A 27,003-nucleotide genomic window follows, 5' to 3' on the forward strand; every position below is an offset into this window, starting at 1 on the left:
CAAGCTGCAATGACAATGGCAGCCACTCCCCCACCCACACACGCCTCAATTACCACCGGCACCGCCAACGTTGGTGGCACTCGCTAACGAATATGCACGCCCAATTGTTGCACATTGCGGCTGAAGCTGCCCCTGCAACTGCCCCTTGGGTGTGCATTGGGTCGCATTTGACAGCCGGCGGTGGATCGTCAGTCGGTGGCACGTCAACTTAATCATTAATTCATCAAATCGAAGGAGCTCGCTTTGGAATCCCCTCACGATTTATTCGTACTAACGCAATCGCTTTGGCAGTCGTCGTCGATAGTCTTAATTGGCTTCGTTTCGATTCGATTGTATAAAATAATCGTTAGGAAACGTGTTCTGCTTAATTGGAAAATTTGTATGTCTTGTCCGTAGGCCGGGCTTTTTGCGTTCATTGATTTTCCAACGGATTCGAGCTGGAAAATGCATCGAGTTGTCTGTCCAGGTCGCGAGTCGTCCTATAAATTCACCTAACGGTGGAACGACATTCAAATGAGACTTAATGGTTGCCTAAATGACATTAGCTCCAAGGATATTTAACTTCAGTATTTCAGTTGAAAATATAACTTTTATCTGTTTAATTCTATGCAATACAAAGAAATATAACTTCTTTAATAAATAACAAAATAATTTTACACGCGATTTCAAGTTTAACGCTTTTTATTCTTTGTTTTTCTGTTTAATATTCATATTTAATATTTATTTAAATTCCTTTAAAAAATATACTTAACAAAGTGAAATTAACCAGAAGTAGAGCGAAATTCAAAAGTTTTTCTTTCGATTTTTCGATTAGAATAAACGCTATTAGCCGAAATTGAAATTCCCATTGATTTTGCTAACTCAACTGCAGTTTTCTGTTCGATTTTCGCCTTGCACTGACACATGTTTAATTTTAAGCGGGCTTAAATAGAATGAATGGTTGCGCCCACAATGAATGGGCACTAAATATTCAACTTTGTGCACCGCACTTCTCCCTCCAATCGATTCACCTGAATTTGACGACACTTGCACACAAATAGGCCTTAAGTTTAAATCCGCAAATATTTATAATTCCGTATTAAATTCATAATGCAGAATGTTTAATGCATAAATACATAATAAAATTTTACGACTTTTACCTTATCTTGTCAGGCAAAAACAATAATAAACTTTCATTTAAAAATGAAAGAGGAAAATTTTTTCCGTTGCTTCTGCAGCGGTCGGCTCAATTTTACGAGTATTTTATTTGTGCACGTTGCATTTGCCGTTGCTGGCTGTGCTGCTACTGCAGTTGCAGTTGCAACTTGAAACTGGCAACACACGTGCAAAAGGGCAGGCGCCACATGCAAGCGCCAAACAATTTGTCATTTTTTGCCATTCGAGTGGGAGTCGGAGGCGATGATCAATGCTTTGAATTATGATGAGGATTTATGCTTGACACTGTCGCAATGTGGCAGATAGTGCCGGACAGCCGGACAGCAGATGGATGAATGGATGAAAGGGTGGATGGATGGACAAGCATTTACGGCCCTTTCCCGGTTTAGCTCGGTTCGGTTCGGTCCGCCGGCGCTAGTTTTATGGCCACCATTTCCCCTCCAGAGGCCGACGAAGCGTCGTCAACGGAATGAAAACGAGCTCCAGGGGCGGCTGGAACCATCCTGCACCACCCACCTGCAGCCGCCCTCCTATGATTTATTAAGTGTTAATAAAGAACTTAAATCCGTTGGATTGCATTGCGCATTCGGACCTCTGTTTGTGCTCTTATTCGCATCTCTGTTTGCCATGGCCCTTGCTTTCGGGTCAACTGCCACTCCCCAAGCCAAACCGAAAACGCGCCCAAAAAAACCGCTGCATGGCCCTCAGGATTTCCTTATCAATGCGTTCCATATTCGCGGCGCGCCGATTTCATTTTGCGCTCCCGCCAATTTCGCAATAAAATTTCGCCAGCCTGCAAATTAAAATTGCAATGTAATTGGTTAATCCATGCGTACATTATGACCATTGTAGCCGGGGCCATTCAAATTTGCAGAGGAAGTGCGCCCGGTAGTTTCATTTCTGTTCGCTCCTTGGTCCATTTCGTTCACTCATTGTTTCTGGCTCATTTTTTTGTGGATTACATTTTTCATTAAATTTTTCGGAAAAGCGTCGGTGTGGGAGGTCGCACTATATGGGTAGCTCTTATTGTTTGGGGGGCGGGGCTTTATTTCAAATTTCTCAGGCTTTAGTTTGGCTTATTTTAAAAATAATTCTTGGCATAAATATTTACAAAGTTTGTAGGCCCCAATTAAAAATAATATCAGTGAAGGTAACATAAAATAATTCGAAGAAAATTAGAGGTTGTATTGTTTTATTATTAAAAAACCTACTGTATTTTATAATAACGACATCATAATATTGTTTTAAGAAAACGTACTAAGGTTCCGCAATCTAATTAGTGGCTCTAATCAGTAGCAACATAAGAAATCTAAATGCCAAATGAATCAAATTCTGCCATTTGTTGGCTCATTAACTTGTCGACACCACGTGGTTCGCGATCATTTGGCTTCGGTCTCATCAAAGACCAAAAATCGACAGCGAAGCGTATTGACTTTGAAAATTCTGAACGATTGGGGTGATAAATTTGGAGGGCGTTGAGATAGGCCCTTTCAAAGTACCACCCAAATTTACACAGAAAAAAGTAAGAAACAGTTAAGTTATTCTACTAAAGTGGATTATTTGTTTTAGAAAGCTTCAAGCAGTTGCTAAAATCGCTACATAATGTAGCAAGAACTAATCATTTTTAAATAATATTTCCCAATAGCAACGGCCTTTTTCAAGTATTTTTTCCCAGTGCACCATCTAACAGGTGCCGAGCCGCATCGAACAGAAAAATGCCGAAAGACACAGCCGAAATCCTTATAGACAATACGTAAACAAGTCGGAGAGTGCAGGCAGTATTTTGTTGAACATTTTTGTGTAAATAAACCTCGGGGCCACGAAAACTTTGATCTCGAACGGAGGAGGGCAACTAGTATACTCTGGTACTAGCCGTTTGATGTTTCTGGACTGGCGTCAGCGCCGGCGCTTCCAGCTGCCAAATTGCTGCTTTATTAGCTGCGTAAGTGGCTCCCCCCGATTTCCCTCCTTTCCACCTGGAGCAAATGTATCTGTTTTGGACTATGATTAGATTGGGTGCGCCCATCGCACGCATACGAATGGCGTCGCTCGATTTGAGCGATTGTGGCCAATAAAACAGCGGGTGAGGAGGCAAACGAGCTGCCAAGGTGGCAATTAAACGGCTTGTCTAATTGCCCTGCACCAGTTCTCAACAGCGAACGGTGAACGGAGATGGAGGCCATCAATCAAGGCGTTGGTGTGAAGGAGGAGTCAGGTTTTGGCCACGGATTTGGCCGCCTCGGGGCTAATTGGCCACATTTAGCATTGTCCATATCCACTGGGCAACTGGGCAACCTCAGGCTATTTGGACAGGTGTGAGCTTTGCACTTAATACCCCTTTTCGCGAAACGGAAGCTCTCGTAAATTGCTGCAACAAGCTACCGATGACAGTGAAGCGGGGGCGCTGGTGGTGGCCATATGAAAATGAGATCGCTTTGTATGCAAATGCCTGGGAATCGAATTGCGAATCGGGAATCGCACAATCTCATTGCGACTTTATGCCAAGACAATCGAAGCCTCCCTTTTCGGGCTGTGTGGGCGTGGTGGCGGCCTCCATTGTTAAAACGTGTTTACACATCCAGAAGAAATAAATAAATAAATGCTGCTGCTATAGAGAATGTTACTAGTTTCTAAGTAAAACGTTCTTTTAATATTAATCGTAATTTTTAAATTAATGTGATTGGTGAAAAATCTCCAACAAAAACGCTTCCACTTTCGGAAAGAAATACATCAATTCATAACCGAGCAGTAACTACAAACACTCCTCTTATTTCAGCCAACTCGAGAATGCAGAGCGGAGGAAAAAACAATCATCGATGTCGAACAAAAACAAAACTGCGCGTTCCAACTTTCTGCAGGAGGAGTAGCTCCTGCAGGAGGTAAGAGCAACGAGAGGAGCAGGAGCCACAGAGGGGAGCTGGCGCTGCCCCATTGCATACCCCATAACGTAGCAAGTTTGAATATACTCGTACCCGTAAGATTCCCGAGTATATTAGGTAGCAAAATTTTTACGAGCTCATTATGGCTCATTTCGGCGATTGTTGTGATCCTTTTATGCGCCTTCGAATGGCTTCAAATGGTTATGAGGCTATTTCTCTGTCATCCCCGCGAGTCCTTCGCACTCGTGTCCTTCCCCTGGGTCCCAAATGCGGGATAGCGAGTTTCTGGGTCCTGGATTCCCAACTCACGATATTTAGTTTGCAGTTGCGACTGCGATTTTTACTTTACTTTTGCTTTGCTCTGGGTCTTCTCGCCTTTTGGCTTCGCTTTTCCTTGGGCTTTTGGTCGCATATTTGGAAAATGTCGCCGCGTCTCCGAATGTGATTCAAGTGTTTGCCAGAGTGTGTATGTGGTGGTGTGTATCTGTGTTCTGTGCAAGTTTTTGTATCTTTCGCTTGTTGTTGATTTTTAAGACTTGGCACCGAAAATTTTAGCGGCGGAAATGGCGCTGGCAGGGGTTGGAAAAGTAGAAAAGTAAATTTCTTCTTATAATAAGTTTATTTTGCAAACACTTGTGGCAAGCAACTTTGTTTGTTCGCCGTCGGTTTCTGGCTTAATCTACGAGCCGTTTGTGCGAATGTGGAAACTTTGACAAATATTTGCGAAACTTTCGCGAATGGCGCGGCGTTCTCGGTCTGCAAGACCCCGATCTATTTGCATTATGCATATGAATTTATTAGCATCAATTCCCACCATATTTACATTGACATTAATATCCCATTGAAAGTATTGGCGAACGGATTGAACATTTGGATTCGAATGCGAATTTGAATTTGAATAGGAAAAGGAAAACCGCAGCACACAAATTTTCCGGATCCCTGGCTTGTATTACCGTACCCTGCCGAGCTTGGGGTTGACTTATCATCAATAAACTAATGCCAAACACGGGAATTTTTTTTACAAAAATTATGTCTTTATTAATATATTATAATTCGCTTTTAAATGCCTAATAAAGCTTTTAAGTGCTAAGTATCTTTTTATGCCATATCAAATTGAATTAGCCTTGTAGGTTGTTTTTTACTTCCATAGAAATAAAATTAATAATTACAATATTTCCACTATTAAAAACATTTTTTTAAAACAAAAGATATAGATATAATTGAAAATAATACATGATTAAGGTTTGTTCTTGTGTACTTCACACAATTAAACATTGACGATTTGTGTGCAAAATATTTCCCAAAATATTGAAAAATTAAAAAATGGGCGGCTTAAATTGAAAAGAAATAGTTATAAATATTTTGCGTAAGTCATATTCTAGCACAAAGACAGGGAACTAAAATTGTATTCATGAGTGCGCTAAAACCGAGCAAAAACGGGATGCGCATCGTTTGGCGTGCAACTGGCAACTGGCGGGCAGCCCGTCGAGCGTTTTTTCGCCACTCAGTTGAAGGAAAATCAGCCCTCCTCCATGATGAATTTCCCGCGGCGAGCGCATTTTCCTTCCTCGCGAATGAATGAACAAGAGGCGCCCACCCCGATAAACTTGAACTGAGCACTCAAGAGAGAGCGCAAGAGCGCTCAAAAACAATCTGGTTTTGAGCGTTTCGCTGGCTCTCTGTTTCTGTTTTCCACTCGTTTTTAGGCCGAGTCGAGTGAGTTGAGTCGGCAGAGCAAAGTCAAAACACTGGCAACTGCGATTTGGTGCCACATTCGTTCGATGGCAACGGATTGGATAACAGGCGCGCGCTTTGTTTTATTATCCACATTATCAGCGGCATTATTGTTATTATTGGCCCTCAGCGCTTTACCGCTCGCCCACGCGTCCGCCCGTGAATGCCGCGCGGAAAAGTCGCTTTCCACTAGATTGGCGTCCAGATTCGAGGAAATCCGTCAGCAGACGCATTCGCGCCCGTTCGGTCAGCACTAAGGCTAATAACCGTTCAAATCGTTGAAATCGTTAAAACCATAAAAATAATAATAATAATTGCAATAACAATAAACATAGTAATAATCGTAACGCTTACGAGCCTTTGATAGTGCCAAGGCAAGCGCAATCCAAGTATTCAAATTCGAATTCAATTAACAGCAAAGTGCAATTGGCTAAAAACCGAAACCAAAACGCAACAAAGTATACGAAACACTTGTGAAATCGTACAAACAATTGTGGAAAAATATTTAAGATTATTAAGATTGAAGTTTCAATAAACATTAGTGCTAAAATAAATTTTAAAACGACCCGCGTGGAGAGTGCAATAAAAATATTAACTTTTGAAATAAATATTTACCAAACAGAAAAATATTTTATAAATATTTAAATAAATGAAAAACAAATTGGTTACTTCAAACAAAGAAAATTTAAATTGGTGCTAAAACAAACGAGAAAAATTTTCAAGAATATTACAAAAATAATAAGACATATTTAACTATAAAAAACAAAACTTAATCAACAAAGACTTGGAGTGAAAATAAAAAATAAATCTTAAAAAGAGTTTAACAAAATTTGTTTAAGTCCAAAGAAGGCAAAGGAACATCACAAACACACATCAGGAAACACTCAAATAAAATTCGCCAAAAATCGCAGATCGCTGGAAACCAATTCGTGTGAAATCGGTCAAGCCCCCAACGACTTTTAGCCCGTCTCAGACGGAGCACCGCCAAGATTCTCACCGCCAGCAGCGCAATGAACTCGTACTTTGAGCAGGCCTCCGGCTTTTATGGCCATCCGCACCAGGCCACCGGAATGGCGATGGGCAGCGGTGGCCACCACGACCAGACGGCCAGTGCAGCGGCGGCCGCGTACAGGGGATTCCCCCTCTCGCTCGGCATGAGTCCCTATGCCAACCACCATCTGCAACGCACCACCCAGGACTCGCCCTACGATGCCAGCATCACGGCCGCCTGCAACAAGATATACGGCGATGGAGCCGGAGCCTACAAACAGGACTGCCTGAATATCAAGGCGGATGCGGTGAATGGCTACAAGGACATTTGGAACACGGGCGGCTCGAATGGCGGCGGGGGTGGCGGCGGAGGCGGTGGTGGCGGCGGAGCGGGCGGAACAGGTGGAGCCGGCAACGCCAATGGCGGTAATGCGGCCAATGCAAACGGACAGAACAATCCGGCGGGCGGCATGCCCGTTAGACCCTCCGCCTGCACCCCAGATTCCCGAGTGGGCGGCTACTTGGACACGTCGGGCGGCAGTCCCGTTAGCCATCGTGGCGGCAGTGCCGGCGGTAATGTGAGTGTCAGCGGCGGCAACGGCAACGCCGGGGGCGTACAGAGCGGCGTGGGCGTGGCCGGAGCGGGCACAGCCTGGAATGCCAATTGCACCATCTCGGGCGCCGCTGCCCAAACGGCGGCCGCCAGCAGTTTACACCAGGCCAGCAATCACACTTTCTACCCCTGGATGGCTATCGCAGGTGAGTGTCCTGAAGATCCGACCAAAAGTGAGTGTCCACTGCAGCACAAGTCCACTGAAAGTCCCCCGAAATCCCATCCCTTCTCTACTCATCCCTGCAGTGCCAACCAAAGCTTTGTTGTTTTTCCAGTTGTTATCAAGCTCAACAGATTGCAGCTATGGCAACAAAAGTCATCCTGTGACTAATTGCCGTCTCTGCTCCGATTAACAGACAAGTCAACATGTAAAGCAATTTAATAAAGAGCTCGAATCGATCATGGGAAAAACAGATAACAACTTGTAATGTAAGACATATAAAAGCAGGCAGAACAGACCTCTTAATGGGATGTACCTAGGAGTATTGTACACCTTATTGGCAATCAAAAACTTTCCATTGAAAAAACTAAAATAGAAACTAAAAATTTATTATTGATTTAGGATGCAAAAAATAAAGTCCTAGTTAAAATTGTGTATATTCAAATTGGCTAAAAAGTTCAGAAAAAATATGTGATTATACTTGGTAAAAACATTAAAAATTAAAAAAAAAATAGTTAAAATATATTCTTTAGAGGAAGAAAATTAGGACGTATATTTTAGATTCACTAAGTGTGAAAAAAGCAAAAACCCCTTTGGCTAACTTAAAATTATTATCCAATCATTCTATTAAATGGCACCCGTTGGGGTGGCCAATCCGACCATAGTTTATTCGCTGCCCGCCAATTTCAGCGATTTAATCACTCTAAGCGAGATCACAGCCATAAAGAAGAGCCATGAGTAGCTAAAAAAAAAAAAGAAAAAACCAGCTCAGACCCTCCGATTTCACCTGCTCCGCTCCGCGACACCTTGCAGCGCGCTACGTCTGCCTCATAATTTTCAACACTTTGTTTACTAATTTTTGTCACCTTTGCTTTTAATGATGCTCGGCGGTAATTGTTGCAGCGCTGGCAGCCCAAGTGAGCTGCAATTTGTGCAACAAGAGAGCGGCAACGAGCTGCGTGAGTTATGGCATGCGGCTTAAAAAGAGCTGCAAAATAGCAACGGAGAAGGCTAGAAATAGCAAAAGGCAGCAAAGGCAGCCACAGGAGTCGGCGAGAAAGGGCAAGAATCCTTTCAGGACACACACTGCGCGCAGAAGTCGCGCTTATTACGGTTAACTACGCCATTATGTAATTACGTTCAGCACCTCACCGCCCGACTTTTCCACGGGTTTCAGCCACCAGCCGAGCGAGGCGAACGGCTTGCGTCTGGGCCGAGATTGCCGTTTGGGCCAAGAACAAAGCCAAGAGTAGGTCAGCCGAAGGAGGTCTAGGTGCTCGAAGATCGAACATAAACTGCACTCAAGTTGGCACTAAAGAAATTGGGAAAATAAAGTGCTTACAAGTTATTATTTTCAAAATAGCTTAACAATTTAAACTTAAAATTATTACATTTTCTGAATTGTTTGAAAGGCTCAAATAATTATTTGCCTAATAATTTTTGTCTGTGTATGAAAGGGAGCTTGTAAAATACCCTTCGAAAATCAATCAAATTTCACTTATAGCCAACGCGAAGAGCTGGTTAAAAAACAATTAAAGTTGAACTAAATTCGCGAGCCTTGCGACAGGTTTTCCCTCGGATCGATCCGATCTGCAAGATGATCAGGGTAATGAAATTTATGCGCAGAGCCTGACCAGTCTGAAGTGTCGGTGATGAATTGGCCAGGCCAAGACCAAAGAAACACCATTGCCGAAAACCATTCATACAGGGTGTCTTGTATAACACTTCCAGTGTGTCAGACAATCTCTGCGAGGTATAACATCTTAAGTGGAACATTCCCTCTAAGAAATTCAAATGCATTCTTACCTGAAGATGGTAGGACACGTTTACCTGAAACTTCCATCTTAATTTGTTTCTTATAAGAAAACGAGACGAGCTGGAAGTTACGATATTCAGACTGATTGAATTTTTTGAACTTGAGACCTGGAATTCAAAATATGTTATATGTATATGTATATGGCCTTATCTCTAATTCGCTAGATCCGCATTATTGCCATTTGTCACTGTTATCGCCGATTTGATTTACTCCAAAACATATAATGCGAATATAATTTAATTTTAAGCGACTTGCTCTGAGCGAACTGATTAAATCTGATGATCGCAACGGAAAATCAAGTCATAAATAAATCGGCGCACACTTCCAGCGATCATCGATCATTTGCCGCTGATCCGGGGCCCCAAATGCAAACCAAATTCAATTTTATCGTATCTAAACATGGCTTCATATTTGAAAAACCCACATCAGAGTTTTCTGGCCTTTGGATTCGCAGTTGGCGTTGCTATGTTGTTCTTGGGCCGCTGTTTGTTGTATGTGCGAACACGGCGAGCGGCGGGCGGAGGGCATTAAATCATTGTCCTGAAGGCTTTTAAGTCATTATCGATAAATTTCAACATAAATTCGTAAATTTGCTTTATTTGCCCGGGCCGGTGTGTGAGGTTCACGTCGGCGAAGTGGTTTATGGCCGAGTTCTGCGGCTGTCCGAAATTTGTCGGTCGCCTAATTTCGAACGTGGCACAGGAAGAAAATTATAAAGCGAACTACGAAGTTTTACAGGGAAAATCATTGCAGCTGTATTTAACAAATTTAACAAATTTATTTATTAAAAATGATGTGCAATGTGTGATTTTGGCAAAGCAAAGCCAATAATTTTGAACTTACATATCACTTATGAACGAACTTAAACATCAGTCATAATCTAAGATATCTCTTTTGAATAGTAAAAATTATTTCCATACATTGTGTATTAAAATCGCATGCCAATTTATTAAAGTGATTATAGGAAGAATTCAATGCTGATGCTAGTTTTTCCCAGTGTAAGCACAGTTCGAACTCATAAATAGATTTTGTTGCGGCTTGTTACTTTTTTTTGTCCCACAATGACCTTGAGAATAGCTGGGCGGCTGGGCAATTGACACGTTTCGGTGCAATCATAATTCATATTTGCCGCAGTTCCCGAGGAAAGAACTCTCACGCTGTGACGTAATTATCAGGATGCCTGGTATTCCGGTAATACACTTAAATACATATCTACCTGCAATTGTCGGGAACACGTAGGGCCGAGGAGGGCACGTCATATCCCTCCAAGGTTAATGGGCTGTGGGCTGCAGGAGACACACCAAAATTGTGCAGTTCAAATGTCGGGCAACAGTTGCCGTTGCAACATGCAATTAACTGCCAGGGGAAGTGCGTCGATGATGCCGCTGATTATGTAAATGGCGAAGTGCAAGCGAACGCACACAGGAAAACCTTTCAACGCGCGCTTTTAATCATTTTTTTCGCGGAGCGCAGAATGCAAAATTCAGCAAGATCAGAAACAAATCAAAGCGCCTGTGAGCATCGCAATTTCTGTGGCGGATGCTAGGGATGCGGATGCCCCCCTTGCCAGTCTCTCCCCATTCTGGGGCATCGATTCTCCTTTTTCGGGGATTGGTTTTCGGGTTCTGGGGCAGCTTCTTGCATTTTTTAATGTATTTTTAAATAAGGAATTTAATAAGCACCTTGGCGGTCCTCAGTTCTCAAGTCGTTGGACTCGCACTGCGACTGCGACTGGCGGTCGAGGAGACCAAAGTTGCAAGACGTCGACGTCGCCAACGACGACAACACAAAGTGGCCCAGACACATGGCCCAACAACAACAGCAGCAACAACAACGGCCACTACGTGGAGCTGCAGGGCGAGGAGCAATTTTGGCTTTTCCCTCGTATTTTTCGAGGCACTCGTAGTTGCACTGGGCAAATGCTAAGTTTTTTGATTCAAAAAATTGAAACCATGAGCATAATAATATTAAAATACATAAAAAACGTTATTCTCCAGAAACTACGAATAACTAAAAAATTGACTACGGGAAATATATTTATATAACAGTATATAAATGATTAAATTATATATATTGTATTATAATATAGTTAATTAATTAGAACGCAAGTGTGAACGCTTAAACATATAAAATACATTTTAACAACACAATTTACGGCGCTAAGTTGTTAAACTTATTACAATCCAAAGTACCAATTCAAAATCATTCGCTCTCCCCCAAATGACCCCATTAAAAATGATTAGGTGCTGTATTTTTTACAATAATTTCGTGATCAATAACTATTATACATGTAGAACCGATTGCAGATAAGCAATAATTGTTAGAGTATATGTACTGTGAGATTCTTCCGTATGGTGACATTATCGATCATCATCTTTGACATACAAATGCCATGTGAACAAGCCGTTATTATTCATATTTGTGGGCCCACTGTGCGGACGTCTTCCCGTGGCAGTTGCAAAATCATGTTCTAAGGTGTTTTTGATACCTAATAAAAACAACAACACACGGCCCGGCCAAAAAACACATGCAAAGGGGTGAAAGAGAGATGGACAGAGCGCAGCCATGCCAGAAGGGAAAGGGACAAGGGTCGAGAATATGGGGATATGTATGTGTACATACGGGGGAGTATGGGAACATACATACGTATAGCAGACGTTAGTGACCGAAGCAGAAGACCCCCTCCATTAACCCTTTGGTGGCTACGTCATAGCCATATCGCCACTTGGAAGACGCCAACATTGCTGCTCGACGCTCGCCGTGTTTATTATAAAACAACAAATCATTCATTATAACCACTTGTGTGTCTGTATGGGAAAGTGGCGTAAACATGAAAAGAAACAAATACACACGCACGCGTACACAAAACGCTCCATGTTGTTTCCGATAATATGCATATTTGCGTATTATTTTGATTTTAATAATGATTTATTTATTATTAATAATTCATTGGTGGTGGCCTCTTGCCGGGATTTCGGCCTGATTGCGATCTGATCCCCACGATCCAACGGCCCCAAGTTCTCCGAGTGCAAAAGCTGCCCACCAGTCTCCCAGTCGCCCAATCTCCATCTCGTTTGAATATCGCCTGTCTTCGGGTTGTGTAACAGAAGTTGGGCTACCAGCAAACAAACACGCCGCATCGTAGGAAACGCATATTATAATGAGCTTCAATTAAGATAGAAATCTCCAAGACTAAAAAGACAAAGATTAATGGGTTCACAATTGTCCAGTCGAGCAGCTTCAGGTGGCTCGGCCAATAGAACTGGACAGAAAAAATTTAACTTTATAACTTAAAAACCAAAACTTACTTTCCTAAGAAGCCACATTACTTATGATCTTAAAACAAGAAAAAAAATTATTGAAACAAACTATATTTTCCAGTGTAGGCACAAAGCCACATGCTCACAAGCTTAAGCATATTAAGCATAAATACTTCTTTCGTCTGTTCACGCCATTTAAAATATGTAAGAATATTTTATATGAATAAAGAAGTTAATCAGAGGCATACAACGTTTTAATAAGGAAACCCCCGTGTTTTCCAAACTAGATTCCCCTACCCACTCTATGGCAAAAAATGAGGGCATCTCGGATTCGTTGATACCTTTTCTCAAGAGCCTGTTTGGCCAGCTCTTCATGATTTACGAGATTTGCCTTGGCCAAAAATGTGGGTAACTGTTATGGCAGCTTGGAATATATTTTTTCGTTGTTGGGTCATCGATTGGTTCGAAGCATTCTCCAAACATTTGCTTTTACACTATAATTTATAGATTTTTATTTTGATTTATCTGAACTAGAACTTTGGTCAGAACTTTCGGCTCCTCCGGCTGAGTCCTTCGCCTCCTCCGTTTGGAACCACATTAATGTCAATTTAATGTTTCCTTAATGACTTCTTCTGGCTGCAACTTCTCGAACTTGTTGTTGCCGGCCAGTTGTTATCAGTTTGCTGGTCAAACTGGGAAAGTGTTTATGCTAAATAGCTAACGAGTTTTCCACTCGAAAGTGAATCGCTCGGATGTTCAAGTTGCATTCTGTTGAGTTTGATGGTCTGCTCAAAGTTCTCCATGCCACATGCTCTTGGCGTCTATTTATTTGGGTCGGCAATTAAGATTTATATCAGACCATTTGATGGGCAATAAAAGGCCAAAGACGCCGCAAGCTGCAGCCGGAAAATGAGAGCATTTTCCCGGAGATCTCTCTCTCGTTCATTTATGCGACTGGCGGCTAATCCGCCACAAAAACGAAGCGTGCGCCGCCTTAAAGAGTCATAAAAAATCAGTTTCTCCCGTTGAAAAGGTGTGAAAATTTCCTGAGGGGGGAGGGGCAAGAGCTTAGTTTTCAGGGGGCAAGACCGCAAACTAAATGTTTAATTTTTACAAGTCGCGTCGCATGTAAACAGCACTCAGCATCCCCCCTTTTGCCAGCCATTTGTTTGAATTTGTCTAAAGTGGCGGCTGGCCGTTTTCCTCTTTTTTTCCTTCATAATTCCCATTTTCATTTACAGAAAGAATGAGACAGAGAAAAAGACAGAGAGGAAAGCGAGGCGTTTGTCAAATGTAATACCCTTTACCCCCCCTCATAGTTTTTGGCCGTTTTCTTGTTATTTTTTTTAATTTAATATTTTCTTTGTTGTTTCTTTGCGTCTGGATGGCCACATAGTAGCAGTATCTGTGTGCGGCACTCGGCTGTCTCTGTGTCTGTTAGCTGGAAATTACGTTTACTCAGGCGCCAGGCGCGCATATTTAAATACACACGTGTTTTATCGCTGCCATTAAATCATATTTTTATACTTTTACCTTTTACCTCCACGGCAAGCTGCCGACGCCCCCTCATCGACCCTTTTCGAGGCGTTGGCATTTCGGATTGTTTACATTTTGCACTTTCATGGCATAAACAAAGCTGAGGCGACGCTAAATATCGTGAAAAAGGCGAGACATCCAGCAAACTGCGATAGAAACAGGCGATAATGCCGCGATTGATAGCCCTAGTTCAAACTTTGAAAGACTCTCGTAGGGCCAGACGAGATATCATGAGCTATGAAGTGCACTTTGAGTGGCTTAGAAACAACACCCTTCCTAAAACTGATTATTAAATGGGATATTCGAAGGAATGTTGTTATAGTTTACACCTGGGAGAATTACTAATTAATTGTTTTCTAATTTATATTTTTATACAAATAATTAAACAATTAAAATAGATCTATTGACTTTGATTTAATATTTTTTTAATATAACAATCCGTGTGCCTGTAATTGATAATTGATTCCAATTATCAGTTATCTTTTTGTACCTTTTCATATTTCTCTAGTCAGTAGCCAATATTCCATCGACAACAACAAAGCTTCGGTTGGCAAATCTTAACCGGCTTCGCAACACGTGCGGCTGCTTAACCCTACGATCCCCTGCCCCCTAGATCCCCACGTACCCCCATATAGTCCAAACACCATCCATCTGCATCTCGAGATCTCTTGAGAGCAAACAATTTTGATTCCACATTTTTTAAACGTTTTCTTCTCTCCGCTTTGCTTGCATTTTCAGGTAAGATAAGATCTGATTTAACACAATACGGCGGCATATCAACAGACATGGGTAAGAAAATTTCCACTTTTATTTCGTTACATTATTCGCTCTTAAGTTTTCCGCAAAATAGAGTATAGAGTATAGAGTGTAGAGCAGGTCCACTAACAAACCGTAGAGAACTAATCCCATTATGGTGTTGGTGGCTAAAATATTGTAGTATTCCTCTTTTAGGTGGGCAAAATTCATGAATCAATGGGGCGGGGCTGTGGGTGGACCGGGAAAACCTGGGGGCCGCGTGTGGAAATGATTGATTCACTGTCCCATGATTACGCTCCAGCCGAGGGAGCTCGCCATGTTCGAGCTGCTTGCTCCGCTGGCAATTAATATTAAACATGGCAATTCAATTGGCCAACAAACGCGGCCAACACGCACGATGGATGGGCAGGGGGAGAAGAAATCCAGATCTTGGCCCGGTTGGAAACCTTGTTCGAGCGGCTCCCTTTTCCCTATAGTACCTCGTGCTATCGACTCTCGTTCCCGCCGACGATCAAGTAGCCGAATTGCGTGTTTTCCCTGCATACCCTGCACTTTGAGTGTTAATTTCGTTAATTAACAGCTTTCCAGATAAAATATGAATTTGAATACATTTTTTTTGTTTAATTATTCATTGTCTGAGTTTGCTAGAGCATTCAAATGATTATATGAATTTTTATTTATTTAATTATAATATAAAAACGTAACAAATATTCTGACCTTCTTAAGTAATAGAATGTAATTCTATAAAGCTGGTCGCCTTCAGTTTGCAGCTAGATTAATTATTCTCAAATAATGCATACAGCGAATAAAGATAATGCAAGTTAATAAGGGAATTTGCATTACTTTTTCCATATTTAATTTGCTGGAATATTTGCATCCCCTTTTATTTCAGTGTATCACAAATTCGTCTATATCTGATCCTCTTAAGATAGTCGCTGCCGAACGCGAACATCAAAGCCCCAGAGCCACTGAAGGCGTTTATTTCAGCCTGTTGTTTGGGACCTTTTGATGCGAGGTTATCAATCAGTCTTGTCTCGCGCAGCTACTTCTTAAAATCCAATTACACACGTGAACAAGGGAAAAGCCGGGGACTCGGGGACTCGGGGATGGATGCCTCCCTCTGATCAGCGCGGGTCTTGAGTTTTTTTTTTTGTTTTTTGCGGGCAGGCCACTCAAATTACATACATTGTTGCCGGGGCATTGGGGCGAAAAATTGCCGGGCCATCAGTAAAGCTGAGCCACCCAGATTGCTGCTCAGTCAGCTACTTCGCTCCCACTTATTATTTATATTCAATTGATAATCTCGTGCAAATCGGTAGCTAAATGTTGGCACAGGCGCAACAAGTGGGCAGCTACTTGGGAATCTGCGATCAACTATCCCACCAACTGTGCACGGAGAGAAAAGTGTGTTGCTAAACAACGTGTTTTGATCGAATCCAAAACATTAGTGGAAATAGAAAATTATTAGCTTGCAAGAATACATAAACTGGTTTTAAGTAACCCTGTTATATATTTTACATGACAAAAGAGAGAATTTAAATTCACAAGCAATTACGATCAGTTAAAGCCGAATTCGATTTCCACTTTTCCCCGTGTGGCATCACTTTTGACTCCCGCAGATAAGCACCGATAAGCCGCACAGCTTCTGGCTGTGGATTATGCCCAGCACTTAGGCGGCAACTTGTGGGGGAGGGGTCTTTGGACCCAACAGGGGAACCACTCTCTTCCGGCTTCTCTGACATTGAAAGCCGCGATTTGGGTCCGTAGCCGCAAGAGATAATTAAATAGCGGCCTTAATAGAATTAAATGCCGTGTTTGCATTTCAAAATCCGCAACGTGCCAAAATGCAATGGCCAACGGGCTGACGCCCCCAACTCTAAAATGCATGTGCGTCCACCTGGCTGGCCGGGAAAAAATGTCATTTTGGACAAGTTTTGATAATTGCTGGTCCCCCTAGTTACTCCATATGTTTGTGTGTGTGTTGCTACTGTGCGGCGCGTTGCAGGTTGCATGTGGCCATGTGGCCATGTTGCATGTAGCATGTTGCAGTTAATAATTATTGAAATGTGCGGCCTGCCAGGAGTCGTGCCATGCTCCTTGTGCTTCCTGCGCGGCTTCCTCCATCTGAATGTCCGTATAGCTGTCCGTTTGTCCGTTTATCCGTCAGTGGCTGCATGCTTCGTTACCTTTTAGCCTGGCCAAAAGGCTAACAATGCTTGCATTTTCCCACCTTTTTCACATAACTTTTTTTCGCCTCTCCGGCTTTGTTTTGTTTTCAGCGTGGTTGTTTTTGTTCTGTTTTTTTTTTTTTGTCTGTTTTTCGCCTTGTGTGTTTGCTGGTGGCAGGGTAAACAAGTCGGCCACTTGGCCAACTCGTTACTTCCCGCTAAAACCCTCCCCTCACATGTCGATTGGCGATGTCGAAGTTGTTACCACTTTGGACGCGCGGTTCGGCCTCCGTCGGCCGGCACCCCTGTAATAAATTCATATTCAAATTGTTAATTGAATATTATTTGTTAAATTTGCAAGCATTAAATGTAAATGTCAGCGGCGGATGTCCGACGCAGGGGGCGTGGCACATGGGGGCGAACGAGAGCTCCTTATTTTTATTCGTTTGTATAATATTGGAATCGCCAGAGCCGGTGTTCGATTTAATTGAATTTATGTGGGATTTTTTCGAAGTGCGGGATTTTTATTTATTTTTTTTTATTTATTAGACTTCTGGTACCTAGACATTCAAATTAAGCAAGGATTCTTGATCATCCTACATAGTTAGCAAATGTTAGGTCCAACCTTTAAAAGAGATCGAATCCATAAAAAAAAACCAAACTCGGTCACTGTACCAACGACCTCAAAAATCGCCTGCAAACATGCGGAAACACCGCCCCCAAAAATCAACAAAAAATCCTCCCAGGAGAGTTTTAAAATTCGCGAACGAATGACAAAAAATGGGCAACAAAAAATTGTGCCAAATGCGACTGTGAGTATTTTGAATACTCAGGCTCTTGTTCGCTGGTCGTTGTCCTTGTCGTTGTGGCGCTGCAATTTCCATAATTCATATTCATATACATTACACAATAACAGCCAGTAGAGAAAGGAGAAATGGAGAAAGAGAACGAGAAGTAGACCCAGTCCAGACAAACAAACGACAGCACCTGCAATACGGACAAATGTCCGTCCTGGCACAGCCAACAAAAAATAGACAATAAAAGAGTGTGCAGAGTGCGAAAATATGCCACATATGCTGGAAACGAAAAAGAGAGTCCAAAAACTGTCGCACCACGCTCATGCATAAATTATTCAAGAAGCAAAGCTCAAAGAAGAATTCTGCCACTAATTTGATGGGCTTCAAATCACTGGCAAATTAGCCCAACACACAGCACCCATGTTATCCGACAGATACTCCGATCACACATCCGCATTCGCAACGTGCTGGCAATTTGATTTTACACACTTCGAAATTATTAACTGGGGAGCACTTTGTGTGTGGCAAGTGTAAGTGTTGTACTCTTTCCAACGGAGCAGAAACAGTTCATAAAATGGCAACAGGGCACTTTCGTTTTTACCGTTGGCATTTGCAGCATCTGCAGGATGGGCAGGACGAAAAGGGGGTGGCCCTGGCAAGGACATCGTGGCGTGTGTCGCCAACGAGCATAGAGCCAATGGACATCTGGCCTGGCCTGGTCAGCACCGGACTGAGGCAGGTTTCAATTAATGAATTAGTAATTTTGGCCTCATTGCCGTAATGAACACTTTGGGGAGATTTGAATGAACTGGCAAAGTATGTGCTAATTATTGGTACTGAAGCTCAGAAAATAAGATAATATTTTAAATTATTAGAAATATAGAAAGTTGTTTATCAAAATGATAAAATTCGAATAAAACAGGCCGAAATAATACATTGAAACATTATAAATAGCTTGTTTTATACAAATTTCCCGTTTAAATATCTTCTTTTTACCTAGAGCAACTTTGTTTGCTTCAAAATCTCTCAAAACAAACGTGTATTTAATATTAAGTCAATAAGCACTCCTCACACAGCGCAAAACACTTTAAGCTCCTTTTAGCAGCCGTGATTACAGGCCACAGCTAATAGCATTTACACTGGCGTAATTTACCATATCATTGTGTCATTAAAACGTGCATTTGAATCTTTGATCCAAAGTGAACACACGTTGGAATTGCAGTTTGTTTTTCTAAGCCACACTTAATGAACGGTTGGAACTCGAAAAACAGATACATATGATAGTAGATGGAACCACCACTTTGGGGAGTAGTGACCATATTTGCTCGCGATGAGCCAATGGCTTCAAATATCCGGGAATCCGTCTTATCGCGGAATTTACATCCGTATCTTTTCGGCTGCTCTCTTTCGATTCACTTTTATTGCCATTCTGTTTGCTTCGCTGTGGGTATGCAATTAGTCAATTAATTTGAAAATTTATTAACCGCCAAAAACCAATTTGCTCCAGATCAGCAAAAACACACGAGAAACGAAACGAACGGGGGGAAAACAAAAACAAAAGAACGCGCTGCGAAGATCGCGAAATGCCGGCGGTAAACTGGCCTCGATCTTGGTCAAGATCACGGCTGCGAAAGCTGTAAGATCCGTTCAAGGCGTTGGTCAGCGTACAAATGAAGGGTCTATAGTTTGCAGGACTTTCAGCGAGTTAGGGATTTGAAATCGGAGCCCCTAAAGGAGTTTGGTCCCCCCCCTGTTCAAGTTTCAAATTTGTGGAAAAGTAGTGCAGATAATTTATGGGTTCGGCGGCAGCGGAAGTGCGTGTGTATCTGGGAGATACGAATCGGAATCGCAGCGGCTACCGATGATTTTCTAGGTCAAAAAGCAGAGCCCGCGAAATAAATGACTTTTGTGCATGTCGCGGACTGCTTGCCGTCGGCTTGGCTTCAAGCCATAAATTTTGTGGTATTTGAAAAGCGTTTGTTGTCTTTCCCACTCACTCTGTTGGAGGTGCGCTCTCTTTCCTCTTTCGGCTTATGATTAATAATGCTCGGTTGAGCTGAAAACCTGCTTTTGGCGGCCATCATGATCAGCTGATCGCGCAGACCCGAAAGAAGAGCAAACGTCATGACAATGTCCGCGTCCGTTGGGCAAATGAAATGAACCTGGTGGTGATCGCTCATAGAAACAAGTGACTGATCGCCCATAGGGACAAGTGTGCTGGTGTGCGTGCGTGAACCCATTTTGGAAATGTCAGATGGCTGGAAATCTTCAGTGATCTTCACCTGATCCACAGAATAAGTTGCTTGCTCACCGCACAGGTATGCGCTCGTTCTTTCTCTCTCGCCTTCTTATTCATCTGCTCTCTGTGCGCGTTCTCTCTATTTATCTGGCTCCTCTCTTTCGCTCACCTGGTGATCGATCATCATTTCGCTCAGCCGGTTTAGTGGTTGCTTTGGGAATAAATTTATCTGCTCTCGGCGGAATGAATCTCAATCTCACCTTTATTCGAATTGGAACAATACAGGTGACCGTAGACCGTTTACGATATTCGCAGCTGTCAATGGGAGTCCGCAGAGGTGAGATAATTCTTCTGATTAGACCAAGGTTAGTGCTGCAAAGAACATTGTTATACCAGTTAAGATTACCTGGAGTCGTTAGGGGTTCTTGGTTGGATTAACATGTATCTTATAGATGTTAGCTTTTGAAAGATATTAGAAGTTATGAAAAATTATGATGATGCCGCTTTAATATTAATATATTTTATTTTTAAACTTTGGTTCGGAAATTTGATTAAGATGCTGAATATATTATCAAATTAACATGAAAAATTGTAATTTTTGTTGGTTTTACTGTTGTCTTGTTTTACTGGAAATATACCAATCACGCCCCGCCCTTTTACCAACCCCCACCGAACTGACAACAAAATCACGTTCCCCCGATTTCATGAGAATTTTGTAGGCAGACAGACCCACCGCAGTAGGACCGAACCAGAATCGAGCGTTTCCCTGAAATCTCAATCGATGATCTATTAACGAGTGTCCATAAAAATTATGCAACTTTCCGCTGCAGCAACAAAATGGATGTGCACAACAACAGCAACGACAATTGAGCCAGAATGCCATTTCCTTTGTCAGCTGGGGCCATAAATCTTGAGCATATTAACATGGACGTGCGATGAAAGTGCCAGCCAAATATGTCATTGTCAGTTGGGTTTTGGTCAGGAAGAAGGGGGATTGGAACGGATTGGATTGGATGGGATGGTATCGGATAGGTTGGGATTGGATTGGAGTAGGAGGCCAAGACGCCTCTGCGGCTGCCGAAGGCGAGTGTATTGACACCTGAGCAGCCCAAACATTCGAACTAGAGGATGGAAGAGAAAGTTAGGGACTGTTAGGGCCTCAGATCAATAGAACAGGTAGTTTTCTGTTTTGGGAATACTTTCGGCAGTAAATCACCGAGCCAAACTGAAACTGATAACTGGCCAAAAGTCGTATGCCAAGTATTTTGGGCCCTGTTTATCGCACTCGATGCATTTGGAATTGGTCAGAGTATTTTTACGTATTTATGCGCAAGTTTGTTGTGTTGTGTCTGTGACACAAACACAAAACATGACCAAATTTTTGGGCGTGAGCTCGATTGAAGAGCGAGAGAGAGAGAGAGAGGGATAGATAGAGAGCAACAGAGAGAGAGAGGGCATACTGACAGCGCCCATAAATCTTTGTAACATGACACTTTTGGCAATGGAAATAAAATATGGCATTCGGCGCACCAAAATGTCGCACCAGGCTCCCTCGATTTTTGTTCTGTTCCTTTTATATTTTTGGCATTGCCCCCGGCATTTTTGGCCCACTGTGCCATGCGACACTCACCGGATCGCTCGCGTACAGCATTCAGCTAATTACAAATGAAATTACAATGGTCAGATTGAGCCCCTGCCCACCGCCATGGCGATCCTCTGAGCTGCTGTTACTGCTGCTGGCCAAGTGTCACTTGCCGCTGTCATTTTCGTTTCGTTTTCATGTGTCACTTGGCAGGCCTTCGCTCCGAGCCCCTCTTTACTCCTTTTACCCCTTTTGGCCCCAGTCCTTGTCCTTGTAATAAAGCAAAACGGCTGCGCATGCGCGCAAGTCACTCAGCAACGATGCACTGCGGGAAAATGGTTCAGTGACCATTTAACTATAAAATCCTTGCTTTAAACACATAAAATTGATTTGCACAGTTCGGTATAAATTATTCCAAGCTTCATCACACGTGCTTATTTCGATTTTAAAATGAAGATGAAATATTGGAAAACCCATTTTAAACCATTTTTCTAAGTGCAACAACAAAACAACTCGGTAAAGCCGCTGCCTCTGTCAGATTTTGTGAGTGTCACTTGGGCTGCTTTGTTGCTGGGACCCGGGTTTTGGTCGTGGTCTTGGTAACTCGGATCCCGAGCCAGACTCTTGGGTGTTATCTGTCCCGTCGACCGTCTTCAGTTTCGCTGCGGTTGCATCTCGACGACCGGCGAGCGTCCGGTGACCGTCTTCGAATCTGTATCTGTATCTGAATTCCTGCGGAAACACGCGAAATGCGCGCCTCGGCGTATAAAACTGTTAACTAACTCAATTTTGTAGCTGTCAGTTGGTCAAGGGGGCTGCAGAGTTCAGCATGGGTTAATGAGTTGTTGTTGGTCGTTGCCGGCGTGCCGCTTACACATGTCACAACAAATTGCCAGCCGTTGAGGTTCGGCTTGCCCATAAACAAATCACTTGACCTGTGAGGCGAAATTTCGCCAGGCTTTTTTTACATTTTGATGAATCCAGATCTGGTTAATATATAGGATTACCGCGGATGTGGAGCAGGTATACCGGCGGCTCAGAGCACGTGTGTCACGCAGCAAACTCACGGATGCACGCCGCGCACATGTCTGTCACACAAATGTCACTTAGAGTTGCAAACGCCGCGGACGCTTAACAATTTCATAATTGGGTGGAGAAACGAGGGGGCTCTCTGGAACAGTTGACATTGGCCCAGGAGAATCGGGAATGCGAAAAGCGAGTCCGGATATTTAGTATTCACCGCGCATTTGAGCAGCCAAGTGACCAACAAGAAGCAAAGATTTCTGCACGAAAAAATATTTACGTAATTGGTAAAAGTATCTATTATTATTAAAATACATAAAAATTTATATTTTTTGAGCAACTTTAGGATGCAATAATTATTTTTGATTAAATTCGAACTTTAGGTCAAATTTTTCAGCAAGAAATAGTTAATTTTTTGTAAAAGAAATGTTTTTTGTGCAATGTAAGCCCCTTTCGCACCCGCTTATTCCCAAAAGGAAACAAAGTTGACAATTCAATCATTCTGGGTTCTTGGCCGACCGGAGGCGCCATTGCAGCTGGAAGTGCCGGGCGCCTAATATATAGAAAATAGTTAGTTGTATGCACTACAACTGCCGAGGTTTCCCTCTCCTTACCATTCTTTTGTTTGTTTGTGTCACTTGGCAGCTTCTGGGTTGGGGAAATGAAAGGAAAATAGGGATGGGGACGGGAAAAAGGGGGCACGTTGACAACGGCAACAATTGCAGCCACAACAGTAAAAGGGGGACAAAAGGCGCACCACGCGGCAATTCTGCCCAGAAAGAGTTTTGCCCATGGTCTAGTGTGCTGGTGTGTGTGAGCCAACAAAACTTGGGGCCATAAATTTGCAGCGGATCACATAAATCACATTCAAGTGAAGCTTAACACACGCGCCCAAGTAGAAGACACACACACTAACTCGTTCTTGCAAGTCCCTGCCTTGGTGTGCAGAAAAACACTTTTTCCAGTTCTGGTAGAAGAAAAACCGTTGTAATGGGAACTCGCAGGGTGCAAAGTGTCCCCAAGGGTCAACAAAGGTCAACGCGAATGCACATTCTAAAAGGTGTGTAGCTTATCTTACCTTGAAATTTATTAGCTCAGATAAATTAAGATGTATCAAATGGTAGACACATAAACGAAAGTATTAAGCAAACTAAATTAAAATGCTTTGTGCTTGTGTTGAAATAATATTAAAAACAAAAACGGCTTAACAAGTAAAAAAACCCTCTTTTGAAGCATTAAAACCCCTGCTATCTAGAGTAAAATGCCAAATTCCAAACATATTGTAGTGGCCAACTCTCTATTAGGCAACATATCCGAAATTACCCCCAGGATGGCAAAACTTTCAAGCCAAATTAACTAAACGGTTAAAGCAACAATTGCAAATTGGCAACAAATTCACAGATCATAAAGTGCAGCCGAGGTGGGACAACAATTCCAGTTGCACTTCCGTCTGCAAACTCCGGTTTCCAGTTCCCGGCACCCAGCATCATTTCATTTGAAGAACTTTGCCATTTGAACTTGACATTTAGCACACGGTTCGAGGGGACTTCTTTGCAAAACAATTGCAGGCCAACGGAGAGAGAGAGAGAGAGAGAGAGCGAGAGGCGGTTGCGGCGAGAAAGAGAAGGGAAGTGCACTTTTGGCATTCCTCGACTGCCAGGGAATGCCATCACACAAGCACACGAACTCACTCACACACACACACATGTGCAGGCTGTCAGGACGAAAGGAAACAGTTGCAAGGGTGCGAAGGGATGGGCCAAGCCACCCCCTGCCGGCAGAAAGAGAGGGGTAGATGGTGACAGGGAGGGGCGAGTCCGCATCAGACGGGCGGCCATTGCAGCACCTGTCGGCCATGCGGCTGAGTCGCGTGCTCGTCTCTTTATTTGCTTCCCGGATTTTGCGCCATTAAAAATATGGTTAGAACCTTCCCCTTTTTGGTCACTCTTTACTTAACATATATATTGCATCGAAAGAAATGAAGAAAAATTTAAAATCAAAAGTGGTGTTTTCCTCTTCATGTTTATTTAATAAGTAATAGTATTCGTATTTTTTTTTAAATGTTAAAACGTTTGGCACTAACTTTTAGATAATCTATCTAGCTAGAAAACCACCAGCTTCGCACCTCCGCCAGTCCCTTGGAAAACTGGTGAAATGGGGAAACGCCGTGCAGTTGCTTATAAATTAACCCATTGGCGAAATGAAAATATTGTCTGTTAATTGATCAATGTGTATGCAACGGGAGTGCAGTTGTGCCATTTGGCATGTACTCAGATGTTTGGGGCGTGCGTAGTGCAGCTAAAATTTAATTAGATTCCGTATTAGCTGCTGCGCCAAATGTTCTGGTCCTACAGGCTTTATCAGCTGCACACAATTGCATGGAACCCAAACTCACACACACCAGCGCACTTTATGTGGTACGTGCAGATTTATTGTTATTGAAATACAATTGCAAAATTAACTGTCAAAGTGTGCGACCCATCGTCAATGTACTCGCAAAATGCCATATGTTTTCCTATTCAGTTTGTGTGGGGCAAGTACCACCCATTTATTCAAAGTCAGCTTACGGGATAAAAAATTGGTATAACAACATTAATTCAAATTAAAAATGGGAAAAATAGCTACAAAAAATATGATAAATCTATAAGATATCAATTCAGATTTGAATATACATTTAAAATTTAATCAATGCGTTAGCGGTCGTCAAAATACATATTTTTATTACCATTTTATGGCAGATTCAAAATTAAGTTTTAATGATCTCTAACGCTCAGTGTACTTTTGTCATGGTCATGATTAACGACACGCTTATGCACTCGTAGGGGCTTTATTTTGAATCCATTTCTTTGGCCAGCACCAAAAGTTGACAGTACTCTAAATCAGTGGCTAAAACTCGCCCAAGAACCCCCTTAGAACCTCCCTCCACACCTCCCCCAATAAACCCCCAACTGTTTGCGCTAAACGAGCTTTGCATATTTACTGTACTAGCAGCAGACATTTTACGATATATTGAGAGTTATTTGCAATATATTTTGCAACGGGCAACAGCAGCAGCAACAAGGACGACAAATGTTCCACCGACGGCGGCGGCAACAACAAGTGCAGTGTGTTCGGTGTTCAGTGGAAATGCAGGCAGAGAAAGCTTCTAATTCCGGCACTGAAACCATAAGTCTTTGTCGCATTGTACACACACACACACACACACACTCAGATACCCACTAGCAAATACACTCGCAACGGGGAAAGGGATGAGGGGTTGTATTTGTATGGGTGGTCCTGGCATTTCAGGAGGTCCTGCGAGGTCTAGGCCTGAAGTTGCGTCCATTACTTAGGTTCGATACACAAGTTTCGCCTATAAATTCGAAACTTATTTTTCTGTTTTCGAAGATTTTGTTTAATTTAGGTAAATTTGCATAAGATACAATTGTGCACACCCCATAAGACCGTTTGTAGGATCTGCAGAGTCCTGTTTGCCTTTTGGAGTCTCTAAATTTGTGCGAAAATTGAGCCAAAGTTCAGTTTGGCTCTGAAAGAGGAGCAACAATCGATTCTTTCTATTTCTCTTTTTTTTGCACATTTTATTGCCCCGGCCTGGTCTAAATTTGAATTCAGCTCAAATTGAAAGTTCACAACGCACATATACACTTGTAGCCAGATCTGGCGGGGATTCAAACATACAAACGTGCATACATACATTTATATGTATGTACATACATACACTCGGGGAGACACACCGATATTTATGCGTTTTCGAATGCAGCTCAACTCAGCTTTAATTTAAATGGATTTCTCTGGCTGGCAACCCTGGCAGACATATGGCAGCATTTGCAATTTGCAGCAGAAAGGGGGTTAAAAGGGGCTAAACGGGGGTCCAAATGGATGGGAGGTCGCACTCCCTGGATGGCCGACTCCACTGACTGCTGAGGATTGATTGTGCTTGTTGATATTTTGTCAAATAACGCAAATAAATACACAATTACACACTCAAGTGAATCCGTTGCGAGAATGGGGTGTTTTCGAGCGGGGGGCCTGGGGGTTTCGGTGTTGCCAGGGGTTCCTGGAGTCATGGGGTTAACCCGAGCATGGACGTGCTCTCTGTGTGTTATCCTCGTTTAAAGGATTTTCATTTGTTTAAATGTGCTTTATCGAAAATGGCCAAAAGGCCGCTGGCCATTGCTACTGTTGCTGTTGCTGTTGTTCCCTCAACCCCCTGTCCCTTGTTGGCACGTGAAATTTATTCTCAGCGGACAGTGGTTACAAAATTAGTGGGTCATTTTAGAATCTTATGAACGAAA

At 42.6% G+C, this 27,003-nt stretch overlaps 1 protein-coding gene across 4 annotated transcripts in view; it reads left to right on the forward strand.

Moving 5' to 3' along the window:
* The first annotated feature begins 6,513 nt into the window (after positions 1-6,513).
* The window catches only part of LOC117144469 (homeotic protein ultrabithorax), a 75,869-nt gene continuing 55,379 nt past the window's right edge, over positions 6,514-27,003 (forward strand). Inside the window, exons 1-2 of one of the 4 annotated variants that reach the window (XM_033309634.1) lie at positions 6,514-7,544; positions 14,882-14,932. In XM_033309634.1, the coding sequence (XP_033165525.1) occupies positions 6,779-7,544; positions 14,882-14,932 (817 nt within the window). In that variant the 5' untranslated portion in view covers positions 6,514-6,778. The remainder of the gene's footprint in view (positions 7,545-14,881; positions 14,933-27,003) is intronic. The other 3 variants (XM_033309635.1, XM_033309638.1, XM_033309636.1) reach the window with 3 other exon arrangements.

Source organism: Drosophila mauritiana, chromosome 3R (genome assembly GCF_004382145.1).
Source record: "Drosophila mauritiana strain mau12 chromosome 3R, ASM438214v1, whole genome shotgun sequence".
Taxonomy (NCBI): Eukaryota; Metazoa; Arthropoda; class Insecta; order Diptera; family Drosophilidae; genus Drosophila; species Drosophila mauritiana.